Source organism: Danio rerio, chromosome 7 (assembly GCF_052040795.2).
Source record: "Danio rerio strain M-AB ecotype USA chromosome 7, GRCz13ab, whole genome shotgun sequence".
Lineage (NCBI taxonomy): Eukaryota > Metazoa > Chordata > Actinopteri > Cypriniformes > Danionidae > Danio > Danio rerio.
In genome coordinates this window covers 37,145,703-37,166,169 of record NC_141027.1, presented here as the reverse complement: position 1 = coordinate 37,166,169, position 20,467 = coordinate 37,145,703, and the positions used below count along the sequence as shown (strand labels likewise).

At 35.1% G+C, this 20,467-nt stretch overlaps 2 protein-coding genes across 3 annotated transcripts in view; both read right to left on the bottom strand.

Annotated features, from left to right (window-relative positions):
* The window catches only part of tox3 (TOX high mobility group box family member 3), a 263,708-nt gene that overhangs the window by 14,889 nt on the left and 228,352 nt on the right, over positions 1–20,467 (bottom strand). For both annotated transcript variants that reach the window (XM_087261547.2, XM_087261546.1), the window contains exons 2-3: positions 15,005–15,070; positions 3,364–3,612 (exon numbers count right to left, since the gene is read on the bottom strand). In XM_087261547.2, coding sequence (XP_087117673.1) covers positions 3,364–3,612; positions 15,005–15,049 — 294 coding nt within the window. In that variant the 5' untranslated portion in view covers positions 15,050–15,070. The remainder of the gene's footprint in view (positions 1–3,363; positions 3,613–15,004; positions 15,071–20,467) is intronic.
* The window catches only part of LOC147843130 (uncharacterized), a 553,038-nt gene that overhangs the window by 331,802 nt on the left and 200,769 nt on the right, over positions 1–20,467 (bottom strand). The gene's annotated exons all lie outside the window — the stretch shown is intronic.

The window sequence follows — 20,467 nt, the reverse complement described above, 5'->3', positions numbered from 1 at the left end:
GATTGTATCGGGACAAAATGAGATGCAGGAGCTTGTTAGGGGAACAGATTAAATAAATAATGACTTCACATTCTGAATCCTGCCAGACTTCTTCACAGCTGAGAAATGGATTTTTGGGAACTGTGTTCGGCCAGAAGCATCTGCGGCTAATTTTGTCTGACATACGCAGAGCGTTAGAGGGAAGGAATTAGAGGAATAGTTGACTTAAAAGCACAAACAGGGGTAGATGAAACTAGCACAGGTACGCTTTTCGGTTCTGTTATAGATTTGTTTCAGTTGCTGCTTAAAGATGAAATGGCCTTTTTTTTTGACTCCCTTACTGCCCACCAGTCTTAAATATTACATCAGTTAGTTCCTGAATTGCACTTAATGGTCTGTCTTTCCGCATTAGACGTTAAAAAATAATTCTATAATGCATCAAAATGACTGAAGGACAGCGTTAGGAGGTTACGGTGCTAACTTCCGCTAACGCTTAGTGAGTCCTTTACAAATGTAAGGCATTGACTCAAAGGCACGGCACTGTCTGTACCAGTCCCAGAGAGCAGGACAAACTGAGATCAATTCCATTAAGAGGAGAGAGACTGAGAGTCTTTCAGGAGGACAATGAGTGATGAGCGATAGAGAAGAATCAGAGGGACGGTCACAATGCCACCAGGCACAGAGCAGAGTGCCCTCATTCTCCCCCAAACCTGCTAATATAGTCCCCACACAATCAGAAGCACTGTCCACAGAAAGAGCTGCTAAAGAGGAATAATGTTGGAGAATCAAATCTAATCCCCTCACAGCGCAGTGAGAACTGGCCGTGTTGTAATTGTGTCAAGGTTTCCTTTTTCTTCCAGATGCATACGAGCTTAACTGACCATGAAATGAAAATTCTTTAGGCAAAAAGCCTTCCGGCGGTCACTTATGCAGCACAGATATTTTAAAAGCTGCAATTATTTCACTCGCCAGCAGCATGGATGGCCAGGAAAGAAGCAATAAAATCTGAGGGTGCCTGTCCATTTTGGAATGTAAATAAAGATATATTATTGCGAATATATCTATATACACACCACAGTATGTTTAGGGAAATCTACTGAGAATTAAGATAAAATATAATAATAATCTATGAAAACTCTGTGTGTAATAAAATAAACCTGCCACGCATGATGTGCTGGCTGATTTTGTGTCATTTTATATATTCTCTGATGAAATTTAATTTCTATTATAGCGCTTTTAATATATCTAGTATAGCCATGGCATTTTAGAGCTTTATCTTCGATGAATCCACGTTGGTGGCATTTAGGAGCCATTTTAATATCTGAATTGACAGTCATAAAAGCTTGATCATAAAACGTGATTATTACCAAGCAAATGGTTGTCTAGACTTTTATTTTACCCTACAAGGTAGCCATAACAACACATTATTGTGTTGAACAAACTGAAATTGAAATAGTTAATCAATGATCATTTTCAAAAGCAGTTCATCATTACTACCAGTTCAATGAACAGGGGTGACTCCAAAAATAAACAAAACACAATTTTTTTGAAAGTCATAAATATAGTTGCTTCTCTCATGAACTCAGCAAGGAGACCTAGAGGCAATGTGAAGATTTTCAGTAAATTTAGTCTGTTTATGCAAAGCTACTGCAGGGCTTAAAGGGATGAAAACTGAAAATTCATCATTTGCTCGCCCTTCACTTGTTTCAAACCTGTTTGACTTTCTTTCTTCTGTTGAACATTTAAGATGATAGTTTGAAGAAAGCTGAGGAAGTGTAATCATTGACTTCTGTAGTATTTGTTTTTTCCTACTATAGAAGTCAATGATTACAGGTTTTCTGCTTTCTTCAAAATAACTTCTTTTTGTGTTTAACAGAAGAAAGAGACTCATAAAGGTTTGGAAGACGTGAAGATGAGTAAATTCAAATTTTGGGGTGAACTACCATTTAAGGCCCTGTTTACACTAATACGTTTTAGTTTTGAAACGCATATGTTTTGCTATGGTTACACCTTCCGTCCACTCTACCCCGGAGTTTTTGAGCACAGGAAACGGAGCATTTTGGAAAAGGATGAAGAAGCCATTTTGGATTTAAAGCACTGCTGCTCCATGTTAGTGTGGATGAGGGAAAAAGGAGACATCTGAAAATGGAGGTGTGGCTGATTGGGGCTTTTTCTCAATATTAAATGCACAGTTCAGTCTTGCATGCATTTTATTTATTTATTTATTTTTTTTGGAAGTTCAGACTTTGCACGTTTGATATGGAAAACAAACTCCAGAGGACAGGTCTGATAAATCCTTAAAGGGAACAGTGTAGGCTACTTTATATTGTCATTTACATCACCCTGGCTATCTTAACGATAAAATGAAAACATGAAAAAAGGAACTGCCCATTTTCATTTTGATACTAACTTAATATACACTAAAAATGTTAAGGCATCGTGTAGCTACATATTTATATGACCGTCATCTTCACAGTATGCATATTTATAACAAAATAGAGCCTATAACATAACTGCCTCCTTTTATTTTTAATAAAAAAAATATGAAACATCCCCTGTCTCTTTTGCTTACAAGTTTTAACAATCAATAATGGCCATTATAAAAGCATGACAAACAATATGTTTATACAAAATAGGAAATAAAGGCAATCAGTCAAATGAGCAGAATCACTGTACGTGGTTATGTAGATTGTTATATTAACTTATCTTTGTGCTCAAAACACGTTACTTCAATACAAGTAAAAGATTCAAAACACCAAAGAGTTGTTAGATAGAGAACAGATGAATTAAATATCAGAATTATAGTGAGATGAGATCCAGCGGTATATCCTTGATGAATTGTCTGACATGAGCTGCGCTCACCTGTGCTTAAAATGAGGATGTGGATCGTTTTCATTCTAAAACGCTGTTTTTAAGCTAAAATGTATTCATAAAAACGGGGCCTGAGACAAGGGAACAATTGATAATTAATAGTGTTTTCTCATTTTAATGCTTGAATGCATCAATTATGCTTAATTTGCTATTTTTTTTTCCATGAAAGATGACATAAAATGTGCCAGTTTTTATTTGTGTGAACTATCGCTTTAAGGTTTTGTCTACAAATACAAATCTAGTTTTATAACACTGACACGTAACATCAGCCACCTTGATTTGTTTTTCACATAACACCTTTGGCAAACGTATTTGCATTTAGAGAAGGAAAACTACCTGGATTTAAATCTGCACTTAAATCCAGGTGGAGCTGAAAGCTGAATGTAACTGCCAGTGAATAATGTTGTGGAAATGTAATTAGAGCCTTTGCATAACAACCGCCTTCGACATCTGCAAGCGATAAAATCTTTAAAATGTTCAAGCAAACAGCCAAAAGAATAACCAGACACCTACCCCTGAATGTCCATTGTTGATTTGCCCTTCATGCTCCATCATATTTCTGGAGATGGTGATGGAGGGCAGCTCCAGGCTCTGGGGTGGGAACTGCGGGGTGAAAGACCCCCGCTGAGGGTTAGGATGGTCAGGTAGCCCAGGGTAAGGTGAGCCCACGTCCTGAAGGCCCATACCAGGCTCGGTCTCTGGAGGTGGGGTGATGGGGGGTATTTCAAACTCCTCGTCACCCAGACTTGGAGTATGAAATGTCTAAAGAAAAAAAAGAAAACCAGGGATTATTTTTTGCACAAAGTTTGAACACAGCCATGAAATTGAAAATCCTGTTCTCTTAAAAAAGGTCAATTTCTGCAAAAATTAAACAAAGCCTAGTACATTCTCGCAAATGGGGGAAAAATGTTTAATCTCCAAGCTGTTAAACAGAGCAGGAGAGATAAGAAAACCTATTTAAAACTTGTACATGGAAATGTTTATTTTGACTCAAACCACTACACTTTCCATGAAGCAGGGTGAAAAAACAAGACGTCTGACTGTAAAATACAATATTGTGCTGCCATCACAGTAGCAGGAAGGCGAAATAAAAACTGCTTAATCTGAGCTGGATGATGTTGGCGGGAGAAGAAAAGGAAGTGCAGGGAGTGATGGGTTTAGGGAAGGTTCACGGAGAATATTCTGGCTGTCCAGAAGCGCTGCACTTTGTTCTTCTCATTTTCACCTACAAATCTGCTCATCAAACAACCAAATCCCTCTGCTGGTGAATTAACGCCTGCTGTCACGCTTAATTTGCTTATGTTGACTACCTGCTTTGGCTCCTCCTCAACGAGGAATTCACTGACCTCCTCTCTTCCCCCTCTCTCTCTCTCAGTTTCATCCTCTCTGTCTCATTTCTGTCTGGATATATTCAGAGCCTCTGGTTTCATGTTCCATCATGTTCTCCATCTTCACTTTAATGCTCTCAAAGTGTTTCCTTCACTGCCTCAAAAAAACATATCAACATCATGTCAACACATCATTCGTCATCTGAAGTTGTTTGCCTTCCTCTCATCGCTCTATATCATGTCTTTCATGTTCTCCTCGTTCTCAATCTATTTTCTTTCTTGTTTTCTCTTTTCTTGAGGGAAAAAAGTTATGTGCACAGCAAATGTGCCAAGACATTTTTATTAGAGCAAGTTAATATTCTTCTTATTTTAGTGGCATTTACAGAACACTATTTTTCCAAGTAAAAACTGAAAGCTTTTTAAGTTTGGGTATTAATGTACAAGACAACAGTAGTTGAGTTTTGAAAGTGCAAACTTTTAAGAACTGGTTTCACAGTGCAATTTTTTGGAAATATGTCTGTATGTAAATACATGGATAGCGTAGGCTTACCAGTTTTCAGGTATCCATATAAACATGATTTTGAGAGTGTTATTTGTGCTCCAAACATCTCAAAAACACAAATATAACTACTGCTTTTAAGCAGTAATATACGAAAATTATTGACATATTCAAACATTCACGCAAACTATTTACATTTAAACATCTTTACAAGTTTTTTTTTTTTGCATTCATTGAAGGTGTGACTTTACATTAAATTTATTTTACATACATACTGTACATACAGTGGAAGTCAGAATTATTAGCCCTCCTAAATTATTAGACTGCTTGTTTATTTTTTTCCCAATTTCTCTTTAACTGAGAGAAGAGATTTTTTCAACACATTTCTAAACATAATAATTTTAATAACTCATTTTTAATAGCTGATTTATTTTATCTTTACCATGATGACAGTAAATAATATTTTACTGGATATTTTAAGGTTAATTAAGTTTACTAGGCAGGTTAGGGGAATTAGGCAAGTTATTGTATAACAGTGGTTTGTTCTGTAGATTATCGAGAAAAATATAGCTTAAAGGGGCTAATAATTTTGTCCCTAAAATGGTTCATAAAAAATTTAAAACTGCTTTTAGTCTAGCCGAAATAAAACAAATAAGACTTTCTCCAGAAGAAAAAAAATATTATCAGACATACTGTGAAAATGTCCTTGCTCTGTTAAACATCATTTGGAAAATATTTAAAAAAGAAGAAAAAAAAATCGAAAGGGGATAATAATTCTGACTTCAACTGTACATACTGTACATATATACATAGTAGTCAACATTTAAAGTGGATCAAAAACATTTTTCAGAGTTGTCCTAAAACAAGAATAAGAGTTGTTGAATAATTTTGGGCATTTTTGATGAAATTGATTTACTTCAAATGTTAACTACTATATATGTATACATACAAGGCCTGCACAATATACCATTTTAGCATGGATATCGCGATGTGTGCATACGCAATAGTCATATTGTAAAGACATCCAATGTTGAGTCTGAATATCCACATTTCAAAGCAAAAACAAGATTATTTCACTTAAACCAATGGCAGATATTTGACTTTGTTTTGAGAAAAAACTTAATTTATACTAATTTCTTCTGACAGTGAAAACAAAACAATATTTTTGATATTTGGACCGGAAATGAGACAAAACAAAATAAAAAAAGCATTTTTTTGCATTGTGATTATTCAGTTTGTCACCTGAATACTGTTAGACTCCATAGAAAACCCTAAAATAGTGCTGTTCAAACCATCTTGTAAAACATTTCATATCATAATATGTATCGCAGAACAAATAAAATATTGCAATATCAGATTTTTCCAATATCGTGCAGCCCTAATACTTGCATACATTTGATTTTCGATTTTACTTATAGTATTTCTTCTTAATCTGTTTACCTCATAGGTTGTAAGGTGATTTTGGCCTTCCTAACTATCCTGAAGATATCATTTGGTCCTCAAAGTGTAGGCACAACCTGAACAACAAATCCCCACCCCCATCAAACATCCACATATACAAAGATTTGAAGCTCATTCAATGCCTGTATGATGAGATCCAGCTGAGGGGTAAAGCTAATAATCAGCTCTTTTTCATCACCTCTCCCTCTTATTTCATTTTTATGTGGCTCTATTCCAGCATTTAACTTGGAGCATTTTTTTCCACAGCTGTGAGCAGCAGATCTTGTAAAAGCAGTGGTGGGTTTTGTCATAGTGAGGGCCAGGGGCTTGTAGAGGCTAACACATGTTCACATTACCTCCAACTAAAGCCATTAGTGGCCAGCGCAGCTCTGTTTCCCAGTTCTCCATTAACACACAAGCTACAAACTCATTTTCCCTCCCTGTGGCATTGCAGCAGTTAACAGTGTGTTAATCAAAACAGCGGCGTTGAGGCATAAATAATAAAAACTGTGTCATGAGAGAAGAATGCGTCGAATGTCATGCACATGGCAGGCATCACCGGCGTAAAATAAAGAAACAAGAGACTGAAATAAAACTAGCAAATGAATATACAGTGTAAAAAAATGAAAGGGAAACAGGTCGAATGAATGATAGCAAAGCAGGGAAAACAGGACAAGAGAGGGAGAGAGTGGTGCTCTTTTCATTTACTTTACTTCATGACCTTTCTCTATGAATAAGACCTGCAGTGCCAGCATGTTTTCACAGTACAATACCGCAGAGAGAAAGAAAGAGTAAGAAGGAGAGAGAGAGAGAGAGAGAGAAAGAAAGAGTGGCCCGACCTAAATGTCCCAACAACACATAGCTGTGTTGCAAGATCTGATACGACATTCAAAGATCAGATGTGAGGTACATACAGTCTCTTTATTCATCTTTTTCACATCGGAGCATAACTAAAATGACACTGACCTTTACAAATAACAAAACAAAACACTGAACACCTGACTGAACACAATGAGACAAGGGAGCGAGAAGGCAGAGATTAAATTAACATCTGCTCTCGGAGACTGTGAGATGGAGTGTGTGTAAATGAGAATTGAGATGTGGTGGTGGTATCATGTCTTCAGTACAGAAGCTGTCGGTGTAAGGCTAAAGTTGTGGGATGAGGCGGTAAAAGTCATTTGAGAGTGTATATGGGAGTGTGTTGAAAGGTCAGGACAGAATATGCAAAGGAGGTTCAATCTTCAATTCGGGCAGAAGAAGATAGTAAGTATTCACACTTATTTACTTTATAGAAGTGGTTTTGGATCAGAGTGACTAGTAAGAATTCTTCCTTTGAGTGAACTAACTGTCAAAAAAGAAACTAATCTCGGGTGTCCTTTGATAAATCCCACTCTTCACACCAGAAAAATAAAATCCAGCCCCGGATGCCAGATCTTGTCAGGAAATGTCAGTTTCCCCAGGTATCTGGACAACAATTCAGCAGAGTTTCCAATACCCAAACCTGTTAACTAGTATTCAACTGAATTTACAGTCTATTAATATAAGGGTTGAATGTGGAAGAAAGAGAAGAGCAGAAGCAGGAGACGAATTGATGATAATAAATGAGTAGGGTTTACTGAATAATCCAGCCTGATCTCACGAGAAAACGTAAGTATTTTACGTTTTGCCAGTTTAGTGGCTAATTCGTACGAATTCGTACAAGTTTAGTCGTACTAAAATGTATGATTTTAAAAAGGAGGCGTGGCACCTAACCCCACCCCTAAACCCAACCGTCATTGGGGGATAAGCAAATCGTACTAAATTGTACGAATTAGATCTTACGAATTTATACGAATTAGCCACTAAATCAAATAGCTGCAAATTGCCATGAGATTGTGTTGAATAATTTTAGCTGCATTCCGGTGCTCTCTCATACTTGGTCTGAACAGCACAACTATAACAAATGTTATTATACATCAGGCCACGAGACCTTGAATTAGAGAGATACTCTCATATCTCATATCAGTGGAGAGGAACATTTCATCACTAGAAGACTAAACAATGGAAAAAGCACAAAAAAAGGAACAAGTAATAAGAAATATATAAAATAAAGAACGTAAATCAATAAATGATTAATATAATTAACGATAAACATAAATGTATGAAACATTAAACATATGAATCAAATAAATGGATGACTAAATGAATAAATAAGATTTAGAATAATTTTACAACCATAACTAAAATGATCATTGCAAAACAAATAATAGAAAAAAAAAAAAATATATATATATATATATATATATATATATATTTTTTTTTTATTTATTTATTTTTTTTTTATATTTTAACATAGAATGGATTTCATTTAAAGCACGCACAGTGCAAATTTTAGATTCTTCACCTTATTTAATAAAATAAACTAAAATATATTTTGTTATATTTTATCCATTACAGCATTACCTTTTGTTTTTAATTACTTAAAATAGAATCTGAATTCAATAAAACCGAACACACACTACATTTTACATGAATGCATGTTTAGGGCAAATTCCAGCAAACCCAATTGTGATAAATGAATCATGTTTATTAGAAAAACATCATGAAATTAATCATGATTGATTTTAATTCCCAGACAGCCTCAGGTTATACATGCATCATCTGTACACAGAATACAATAGGTGTAATATTGTGTTATAATTTTCTCACGTTACCTGCTATTGCAAAACAGTCCAACCCTCAAGGCTTAATTTGTGCAGAATATTGTGAGATTCTGAGTTGAGTTTACAGTGTATTATTGCGTGTGTATTATTCTTCAATCAGCATACACATAAATTAAAGCACATCATCTTCCCTTCCTGTGAATATTTCTTTGTATGATAAACTTTAAAGGTCAAAACATACACTTTTTTATCATTAATACTTTATCTGAATGTGCAATCAAGTTCATTTTGGTTTGAGAGATTTTAACTGACTTGATGCAACAGTCTGTGATAAACTAACAATAATTTGGTACTAAATAAAGAAATTGGCACACTAAAAAATTATTTTTTGTCTTATTTTTTGTATTTTTTAAATGAACTTTTTTAGTCATTTCAACTTACATCGACATACGCAGACTAAAGATGTTAGGTTAAACTTTGTAAAAACTTGTTTAAAACTAAAAATGCAGTTAAAACCTGATTAACTTATTAAAATAAGTTAGAGTAACAAAAAATATTTGTTGTCATGATTTTTTGTAGTCTGTTTTTTACAGTGCAATAAACTTCAGTTCATGTTCAAGTCATGCAATGACAATGAAAACCTCAATATAACAGATGAGTAGGTAAAATCACATTAACCTGTTTTTTTGGTGCAACTTAAACTTCCTTTGCTCTATGACTATCCAGAAAAAAAAAGAAAAAAAAAGAAAAAAAAAAACGTATCTTACAATAACTTAAAAATTTGACGGCTACTTGAACTATTAGCCCCTAATAGAATCTATCTATCTATATATATACATACACACACACATATGTATATATAATATTTGTGTAGTTATTGTAAGAATAAAGCCTGTTTTAGCTTTTTTTTATAAAGCATTTTTTGTTTGTTTATTTATTTGATACATCGACATTTGATTTTAATGTGGAACACAGGACAGAGTGCCTGACTTAGGGATTTTATGGAAAAATGTGGGACAAATTGTCACCCAAATAATACTTCAATTTCCCTTCATTTCATTAGCAATCAAAAATGTTTGGTTCCAACATTTCTTCAAATATTTTCTTTTGTACTGCATAAAGACTGGCATACAAGAAAAAAAAAACATACAACATACAAGAAAAAAAAGAGGTTGAAAGGTTTGGGTGAACTTTCCCTTTAATTTAACCTGACAAACTAACAGACCAGTTGCAAAAACCCAACTTGCATCAATCCATCGACACTTATATGCTAAACTCAGATAATCAGGGTAAACCAATCGCACCGATTACAAAGCAATAACCCCCTTTCACTTTGCAGATTTAGTAAACCTATTCAGCAGAGACATAAGCAGCAGTTGTTAAAAGGCAGTGCATCACAATTACTGAGCATGATGGTTAGAAGGATCGATAGAGCAAACTCCTAATATCAGAGAAAAGCGCTCCTCAGATGACAGTGGCAAAGACTCTCAGAGTCCAACAGCAGCCATTCCAAATCCATTTCTACATATACAGTAGTGATTACACGTGTGTAATGAGATTGTGTGTGATAAGTGATATTACTAAGTGGAACTGAATACGGCCGTATCAGTTTCAGTTCAACAGCAGGAAGGAAGAGGTCACCTTATCAAGCACCGTGATATACTCTTTCCATATCACATTGCATTATGATGTTCAAGATAATGTGGTTTACATATATTATCGTGTTTGAAATATTATTTATCACTTTGGATCAATGAATATGAATTTTTAATAATTTGCTGAGATTTTTACAGACAAAAAGACAATAGTAAAATCATTAGACAACTGTTATCTGGTAGCAGCAGAGGCATAGCATCAGTATGATTATATTTTACTTAAATTGTTTAGTTTCTTTCTAATTTGTGCCATTATTAAAGGAGTTTCTCTAAGAACAGACATCCTACGTGGACCTATTGTAGCACCTCTATTATTAGGATGGTTATCAGTACATTTTCAAATAAAATTTTGTTTAATTGTAGTAGTTAAAGTAGATAAACATTTATAAAAACATATTTATACACCACAGGAAGGCTGAATAGGCTTTCTATTGATGTACAGTGTGTTAGGGTAAAATACTATTTGCCTAATAAACAACTATTTGAATATCTGGAACCTGAGGGTTCAGAAAAAAATATTTCTCTAGAAGCATATTTTCTTGTGTTATTACAAGTGAAATAATTGAGATGTGGATCCTACAGCATTCAAACATTTGAAGCTCTCCAAGAACAGGTATGCAATATATACGCAATTCTGGATCAGCAGCAACAGTTACATCAATATGTTGGAAATAAAGTGTAAGATATACATTTTCCAAGGCTGGATATTACTTTTAGCCAATACTGTACTTAAATTATTGCCACTATCATTTTTACAGGGAATGTCTGGCAACCACAGCAATATTCACTCCTAAATATCAGTGTACATACATCTAATTAAAAATATGTTTATATAATGACCTGGTATACAGTAGGGCTGTACGACGATTTTTAACAGATATTGTGATTTAATTTTGTAGTCAAGCTTCAGCTCAATAATCAATATAAGTTTTGTAGCTTCTTACTAAAGTGTTGGTTAAAAAAAAGATATTAGTGTCAACATTTAATATTTTTTTTTTTTAAATATCCAGAGATTAAACACTAATTTTTCTCTAGAGCAAACAGTAAACACAAATAGCGACCTTACCTTTCTGCAAACAAATTCAACTCAAAATAGGAAGATAGTGTAGCTTATTATACAAACAAAAAAGTGGTAGTGCAAAATGGCAAAAATATGTGTGAGACGGAAGTGTATCTTCTATTGAGCATTTGGATGAAGTTTTTAAATCCCTCTTTGTTCACTGCATCAAAAGGCACTGTTTCTTTAATGAGGTAGTGAGTTAGGGCGTTAACTCTGAAATTGTAGTTTGCTGTTGCTTGCTAGTAGATTGAGTGTCACTGGCAATACTTTTAGTTGCCTTTTTAGCAAGATGCTCCTCATTTAGCCACTGTGGGGCTTTTTTAGGTGCTGGTTGTTGTATTTCCACGTGCTGTGGCAACAATTTTGCGACAGCTCTTACAAATTATCTGTTTTTGTTTGGTGTCTGTGACTTTGAAACCAAGATATTCCCATATTGCTGACGTAATGTTTTTCTTTTATACTAATTAGTCTATTAATACTTCTGAAGCGGCAGACGCCATAATCCCACTCAATCGCACTTTCCTTTTTGTTTGTTTTTTTTATTTAGGGCATTCCACATAGTTTGGTTGCGCAATTTTGATTGGGCAGAACGGAAGTGTGCTTACTCAATTGGCTAGTAAGGCTGTAACACTCAGACGGCAGTCATGCATTCGCTCTGGGTGGGGGAAATAAAATAATACATATTTCATATTGCAGCCTTTTGTGATTAACTAATTGCAACGTTTCACTTCATGATTATGATTCGATTTTAATTAATCGCACATCCTTAGTATACATTAAACTAGGGCTGTGCAACTAATCAAAAATTCAGTTTCGATTTTGATTTTGGGTTCAAACTATTATGAAAAAACGTTAATCAAGATAAATCATTATTCCCTCATATACTGTACCATCCTCTTTCCAGTTGTACACATTAGTTGCTCTGCAAAGCTCAAATTTACACTAATTTTACTAAAAGCATGTACTGTAATGTAACTTTTGCAGCGCGGGATGCACATCATTCATTGATGTACATTCGAATCATTCATGTTTTTAAAAGCACAAACGACATCACATGCTGTTGTGTGTATGTGCTCAGCTTCAGGGATGAGCAGAGCGCACATAACAAAAGTCATCTTAATGCAAGTGCTTTAATGGTCAAATACTTGCACAATTGTGTCAAAACGCGGTGTTTAGTGATTAACCCTCATTTATGTAATAAACTAACGTGTTGAGAATCAAATGACATGTGAAAGGGAAACCATAAATCAGAACCGTACTGCTCCTAAAGTGACAGTGCGCAATATTCCTGCTGCCTGCTGTTTTTATCATTAATCAAATGACAAAAGGAGAAAATCACTCACTGCTCTTAATTGAAGGACTTTTGTAGCTATTATAACTTTTTTTACAGTGAAGAAAAATGCTAAAAGTACAGCTTGTTTCATATTTGCATTCTATTGTATTTATTTCCCTTTTTTTATTTACAAGGAGAATAATAACCGTATATATACAGTTGAAGTTATTAGTGACCCTTTTCCCCCAATGTCTGTTCAACAATTTATTTCAAAACATTTCAAAACATAATAGTTTTAATAACTCGTTTCTAATTTCTTTTATCTTTGAAATGATTACAGTATATAATATTTTACTAGATATTTTGAAAGATATAAGCATTTAGCTTGAGTGCAATTCAAAGGCGTAATTAGGGTAATTAGGCAAGTCATTGTATAACAGTTGTATTTTCTGCACACAATCAAAAAATATATTACTTAAGAGTCTAATATTTTTTTACCTTAAAATGTGTTTCAAAATACTTAAACCAGCTTTTATTCTAGCCAAAATAAAACCAATTAGACTTCTCCAGAAGAAAAAAAATATTTTAGGAAATATTGCGAAAAATTCCTTACTCTGTTAAACATCATTTGGTAAATATTTATAAAAAAAATTCACAGGAGGGCTAATAATTTTGACTTAAACTGATAATCGTTTTGAATAATCGTGATAACAATTATGGCCAAAATAATCGTGAATATAATTTTTCCATAATCGAGCAGCCCTACATTAAACTAATGTTATATAGAGTATATCCAGGTCCATACACAGAGCGGAGAGTGTCAGGCTTGAAGATACTTAGCCTCTCTCTCTCTCTCAGTATCCCTCTCTCGCCTAAAGATGACACATTAAGCAGATTAATGAAAGAGCTAAAGCTCATGGAAAACCCATCACACTGTGAAATTACAGCACTCACTAGGGTAAAGTCCCTTTAATTTCTCTTCAGCTTGAGTTACAAGAAACAATATCCCCCTCACACCTCCCTACACATACATTATAGGTATGGGGAAAAAGAGAGAAATTTAAATGTTAACACTTTTTAATTTCATGTCATGTGTCATAATAGCAGCTGCTGTGTGAAGGAGGAAATGTTATTTCTTAGTGGAAAAAAAAAAAGAAAACATCAACTACGGTAAATTTTTCCGTTAATGCTCAACAGCTCTACTTCCACTGCAGGTGCCAACATGGAGTCTGGCCTCGGCAAGGTATCAATTTTATCAGTAGAATTTATGGAGATTGATACAACTGCCTGTGACAAAGGTGGCGGTACTGCCTTGACATGAAATGAAAATGAAGCAGGACCCACGCAAACACAACAAATGTGCGACAAATGCACATGTGCAGACATTATCTTTGCTTAGCCAGCATGAGTCTATCAGCGCCGTTGAGAATGTGAGAAGGAGATTTGCATTGGAAATGTGATGGAAATCAGGCAGTGGCAACAGTGAGTGTAACAGTGAGTGACAACACATACTGTAAAGCGCCTGTACACAATCACGCACAGATAGCGAGGCCAGGCTGAAGTACACAACCTGTGATTTGCCACAGTATAGTGTCAGGCTCATGACAGGGGATTAAAATGAAATGATGGAGAGGAAAGAGCGACTTTTGTGACAGATGCCAGTTTTCTTTGCTGTTTCTAGTTTGAAGGTATCTTCAAATGATCACTGGACAGGTGCATACTCCTTCAGCGTCACCTGAGCCTGATGGCAGCTTTCACCTGGGAGGATATCAGCAGGATGTGAACACCTGTGGCTAAAGCAAACTTAATCCCATCTCAACGCTCGCTGCCCCCTGTGCTGCTCAACCTATGGTCAATACGGATGGGTAAACAGCGATGCTTAAACACACCGGCTCCACCAGAGGAATCGCTTAGTCAGATTATAACATTGAGAGTATATGTGTATGAACATGTTGCCGCTGGCGTAACAAGCTCTAAGCTTTAAGGGTTCGAGCTGTGGAAAATCCCAAAGCAGTTCAAGAAGGCATGCAGGGAGCTAATCATGTTTTATGTAAATCCAGCAGCTGCACACCTGCCGCTGAAATTAATCATTTCATTTGAACGTACACAGGCATGCATGCTAAATTAATTGACTTTGTTTTAAAACAATAAATAGTTAGACATGGAAATTACTTTTTTAAGAGGCTACAGAGTAACATGGCTCTTGGCATGAGCTAACAATGGAAATGCAAAAGGTTATTTATAAGAATTTACTCACATCTCCTCCTGCTAACAGAGCTCCGTTGGCATCAGCCATGTTCATGTAGTTGTTGTTATTCGCAAACTGCAAAAGAAGAAAGAATACAATAGTTATTTCAGTTGGCATTTTCTAATTATCAATAGTGCAATTCTGCAAACACCATATACTGTACAAATGCGCATATTTTTATGCACACAATAGAAGGGCTGGGAATTGAATTCAAAATAAATTAATTTGTTGACACTGAGGAGTGAGAATTGGAAAGTTAACACCAAAGCCTGGTGTGTCAAGTACAGTGGTGGAAAGAGTACTGAAAAATCTAACTTAAGTAAAAGTACCATTACTTGCCTAAAAATGTAGTGCAAGAGTAAAAGCATCTGTTGTAAATATTACTCAAAGTATGAGTAAAACCTTTTAAAAGTACTCAAGTGTAGAGAATATTGCACTGTAAAAAGCTGATACATTTACATCTAATTTGTGAATGTGTGTAAACGTAACATTCTGTAGTGCATTTAGTTATTGCTCAGCATGTACACTAAGTCATAAGATGCTAATTTTTGGTTAGATTTAGGTTGTGATGTCAGGTGGCCAAAATTAAATGTCTAGCCAGCATCTAAGGACAACATTACGTTGATGTCCAATAACGTCAAAGGACAGTGATATTTGGTTGATTTTAGGTGGTGTCAGAAAGTGACCAAAATCGAACAGAGCCAACATATTAAACCAACATCATATTGACGTCAAATACTGACATTTATTCGTCTGGTATGGCAACCAAAATCCAACATCTTATAGACATCATAGTGGTAATGTCCATCCAACCTTAAGCTGTAACATTATTAGACGTTGATAATTGGTTGATTTTAGGTTGATTTTTGGTTGAATATTTTGAAATACCTTTAGACTACAAAAAATAAATGAGTGACTACAGATTGAAAAAAGTTCTGCAGTAAAAGTACTGATACTGCACTAAAAGTGTACTCAAGGGAAAGAAAAAGTACAGATATTTAAAACTACTTAAGAAATTATAATTCCTGAGAAAAACCACTCATATACAGTCATTTGAGTATTTGTAATTTGTTACTTTACACCACTGGTCTAGTATGCCCTTGTGAGTCTTTAAAGAAAAGATCAGCTTGGGACTAGGGATGTAACAATTCACTGTGAGCTGGTTGAAAATCGATTCAAATATGTGATGATTCAACCCGGTAGAAATGTTGAACGAATCGCGATAAAAGTTTTGAACAGAGAGGGTGCTGTGTTTACAGGCGCAAACTCTCTTTACCTGCACATCAGCGGCGAGCAGGAGATGGAGCAGCAGACTATAATGACAGCGGTGAGCTGTGCCAGACAAAACACAAACTGTGTGCAAATACTGCAAAAAGATGTTTACTTACACTAACAGAACATCGAATATGATGTAGCACAGTGAAAAACATCTATACGCAAAAAAAAAAAATGCTATTAAATCAAAGTTTTAGTTGTTAATATGTTGAAGAGTCTTTAGTTTGTATTATTCACCTTTTTATTTAGATATTTTTTATTTCAATTTAATTATTGCAGAAATTATTTTATTTTGTTAAAAAAATTATTTTGTAAATTTTAAGATTAGTATTGTGAATACTGTGAAGATTAGTCAGGTAAATCGTTACATCCCTACCTATGACTTTACTTAAGAAAAGCATTTGTTTTGTTGTTTTTTCAGGAATTATATATATTTCAGTGTATATTTAAAGTGTACATATTTCAACAAAATCATTAGTGCATGGTGCTGTTTTTTTTTGCAATTTAGCATAATTAATTAATTGTTTATATATATATATATATATATATATATATATATATATATATATATATATATATATATACACACATTCATGCAATAAATATGAAAATCAGATTTAATATGGCGTTAATTCGGTGATAAACTGGTCTTTAAATTAGTGTTTATATACATATTTTAAATATAATTGCACTTAAAAAAAAATACAAAGAAATCTAAACCTAAACACATGATTTCAAATAAGGATATACATAAATTACTTTTATTTGTTTCTTTAGAATCTAAAAGCCACAGAAAATACAATGCATAAATTAAGGTAAAGCAGTAAACAGTTCATTTATTAGCTCATCACTCAAATACATAGGTATTAGTGGCGCAATTCCAGCGTGATGGTAGTGTCGTTTCAAGTAAAAACTCAAAAAATAAAATAAAATAAATTCACACAGAAAGTATGTTAACATTATATTGAAACATCTGTTTCAAGAGTTTACACTTAGCTCATGATTTATACATAGCTTGTTTGGCATGCTGTCCCGGGAGAGAGCCCTGAGCTCAAGGGATCCTCGAGCCCAGGGCTCCCACCTTTGCAGGGCGAGTGGAGATTGAGCTCAGGTCTATCTCAAACTCCCCCGCTGCTGAGGCCAAGGTGAACTTCCTGAGAGTAAGACATTATAAAAAAGGTTTAGGCTTATTTTATCTATAATATAGAGCACACTTGGATGGTGGGAGGAAACCGGAGAACCCGGGGGAAACCCACGCGGACACGAGGAGAACATGCAAACTCCACACAGAAATACCAGATGGCTCAGCGAGGACCCAACACCATTGGTATTCTTGCTGTAAGGCAACAGTGCTAGTCACTGGGCCACCGTGCCGCCCATTCTGGATAAAGAAGGAAGAAGGGGAGGAGGGGGGTTTCTTCCAGACGAAGATAGTTGTAGAAAGGAAATGAGGATATATATAGTGATTTGGGATCCTTTGATTGGAGGATCATAATTAGCTAATGTGGACCAGCTGGGTCAATCATGAGCAAATGCACCTCTCGAAATTAGTTTAATTAGTAGTTAAATTAAACTTCACTTATGTTTTCTAAAACTACTAACCGCAGAGTTATGTGAGCAGAAAAATATCAATATTCTTCAATTTTTTACATTTTAAATGAGGAAAATAGACATGCGTCAAGGATGTGACCAAAAAAGTCTGAGTTTATAGAATGCAACATACTTTGTAGAAATTCTGTGGAATAAACTGCACAACCCAAAAAAAAGAACGCTAATCAAAAGGATAAGGCTTCATTTATTTCATTCAGAATTTGTGCATTTATGAGGAAAAAGCGTAATTATAGATTTGACACCTCTTCATTATGGATGTGAAAGATATGAAATTGCCACTTGTGTGACTTTGGTGAATCAAATATAATTGTTTGAAAACACAGACAGAGACATTTTAAAATACTTTTAAAATACAAGCCTACACACACACACACACACACACACACACACACACACACACACACACACACAAAAAAAAAAAACTTAGAAAGGGTTTTGCTATTTTGGTAAAAAAACTAAATATTTTTCATGGCAAGGTTGACTTCGATGGCACATGAAGAAACCCAATTCGCCTTGTAATGTAATGCATCAGTGAGGCAGCTAGGTGTGGCTTGCCGTCTCTCTCGCAGAGACAAACTTTGCATTAAAAAAGTGAGGGAGAGTCACAAACATCTTACTATTCTGAAATGTCCACATCGTCTAATGAAAGATCACGGTTTATTACAGTAGGTGAACACAGAACAGCTTGCATAGCACTGCAAAACAACCCACCCACACATACAGTACGCACAAGGTCTGATCCCTGGAAAATGATAAATCGTTCATGGTAAACAGAAGCTACGTGCAATATATTCAGGTCATTTTTTACATGTGAAAATATGATAGGATGGTGGCATTTGTTATGGTACAGTACATATCCATGTCGTTCCTTTCTAAATGGAGCTCTTTTTCTTTATTCTGATCCTTTATTCGGTCTGTACCCCTCTAAATCAAACGCGATGGCAAATGGTTGAAATGGCAGGCATCCTATCTTTTCTTCTGAGACACAAACACACTGACAGGTAGGAACAATGGAAGAGCAAAATGAGGAATTATGGGTTAGCAGCTGGAGGGCCAGCACAGAGGGCCCTCTATAACCAGACAAATCATGCATACACACACACATAGGCACACAAACATCAACCAGAGCAAGTCTTCATAACAGCCTCAAGGCCCTGATTCAACAGCACATCCAACAGCAAGCTTTTGTCTGTTTAAAACAAAGTGATTCCTTCAGATGTTACACAACCAGAAGAGTTGGAATAAGAGGGAAAAGGGGGCTTTTCTTATCTCATTGTGGAGGGCAAACAATTGCAGGAACAAATTAAGATCAGAGCAAAATGAGAAGAGCATTAATTTATTTTTTCCCTTGCTTTGTTCTCTCTCTCCCCCTCATCTTTTTGTCTGAGTGGTTAGTATGCGAATGTAATTACCGAAGGAACTGTAGCTAATCAACTGCGAATGGTATCCATTAATTAGTCTATGCCCTGGAGAGAGAGTGAGCGAGAGAGAGCAGAGGGGAAAAGAAAAAGAATGAGCTGATATGTTAAAAGTCTAACCAGCCCATATACACGTGTAGCAGCGTGTGCAGCTGCAGGACTTGAAGAGCAGGTGTTTGGGGCTGAGGAGGCCTTTTGGAGAGCTCACCTGGTGCATCTACACTGAAGAGGAACAACACACTTCCTCACACAATACAGCATAATGTCAGCTGTATGATGTCTCTCTGAAAAATGAACGCTTTTTCACACAGTCTTAAAGAATCATTTTTTTTAATTAAATGTTTTGATCATATTAGAGAGGGGTCTGGAGTCAGTGGTGAAGGACAGGTGCCGTTTAATAATAGTCATTGCACTGATGTGAGGTGCTTGAGAGTAGTTTGAGAAAAGCAAATGCTTTCTGCTTCTTAGCACATGTCTCTGTGGATAAAAATTAGTTTTTGGAGCAACCAATAGGGAGAAAGAGATAGATTAAGAGGTCTTTGAATACACATCTCATTACAGAGAAGAATTTCCCTCACCCGACCATCCAAAAATAGAGGATAATTACACAGAAAACAAACACAATAAAAAGTAATAAGACAAAGCAATTTACACGAAATCAATGTTGACTTATTTTTAATTAATCTTAAGAACTGTTCTGTACACGTTTCAAAGAAAACAAAAAAATAATGCTTTGTTGTTCATGGTCTTTAAACCAACATAATAAAAATATGCTTTTTCTGCTTACATCACTCAGGCTACTGGACAGTGACTACATTTACATGGAAATCAGTAATCAAATTATTTGCCTTAATCTGAATAAGACAATGATATGATTAATTGTTTACATGTGATACTTTTTGAATGTTCCTTTCATGATCCTGTTTTACATAATATAGTACATAATCCTACATGACGGTAATATTTTAGCCTATTCCACATGTCTTAATTCCATTTAGTTTGATTATGACCTTAATCGGATTAAATTAATCAAAAATCACTGTTTAGATGTAAACTGTTAATCAGAGTATGGTCTTAATCGTTTTAAAATCAGATTATTGGTGTTAATGTAAACATGCTCAATGTTACGAAACACTCTAAAATTGGTCATTTTCACAGTGATGCCACA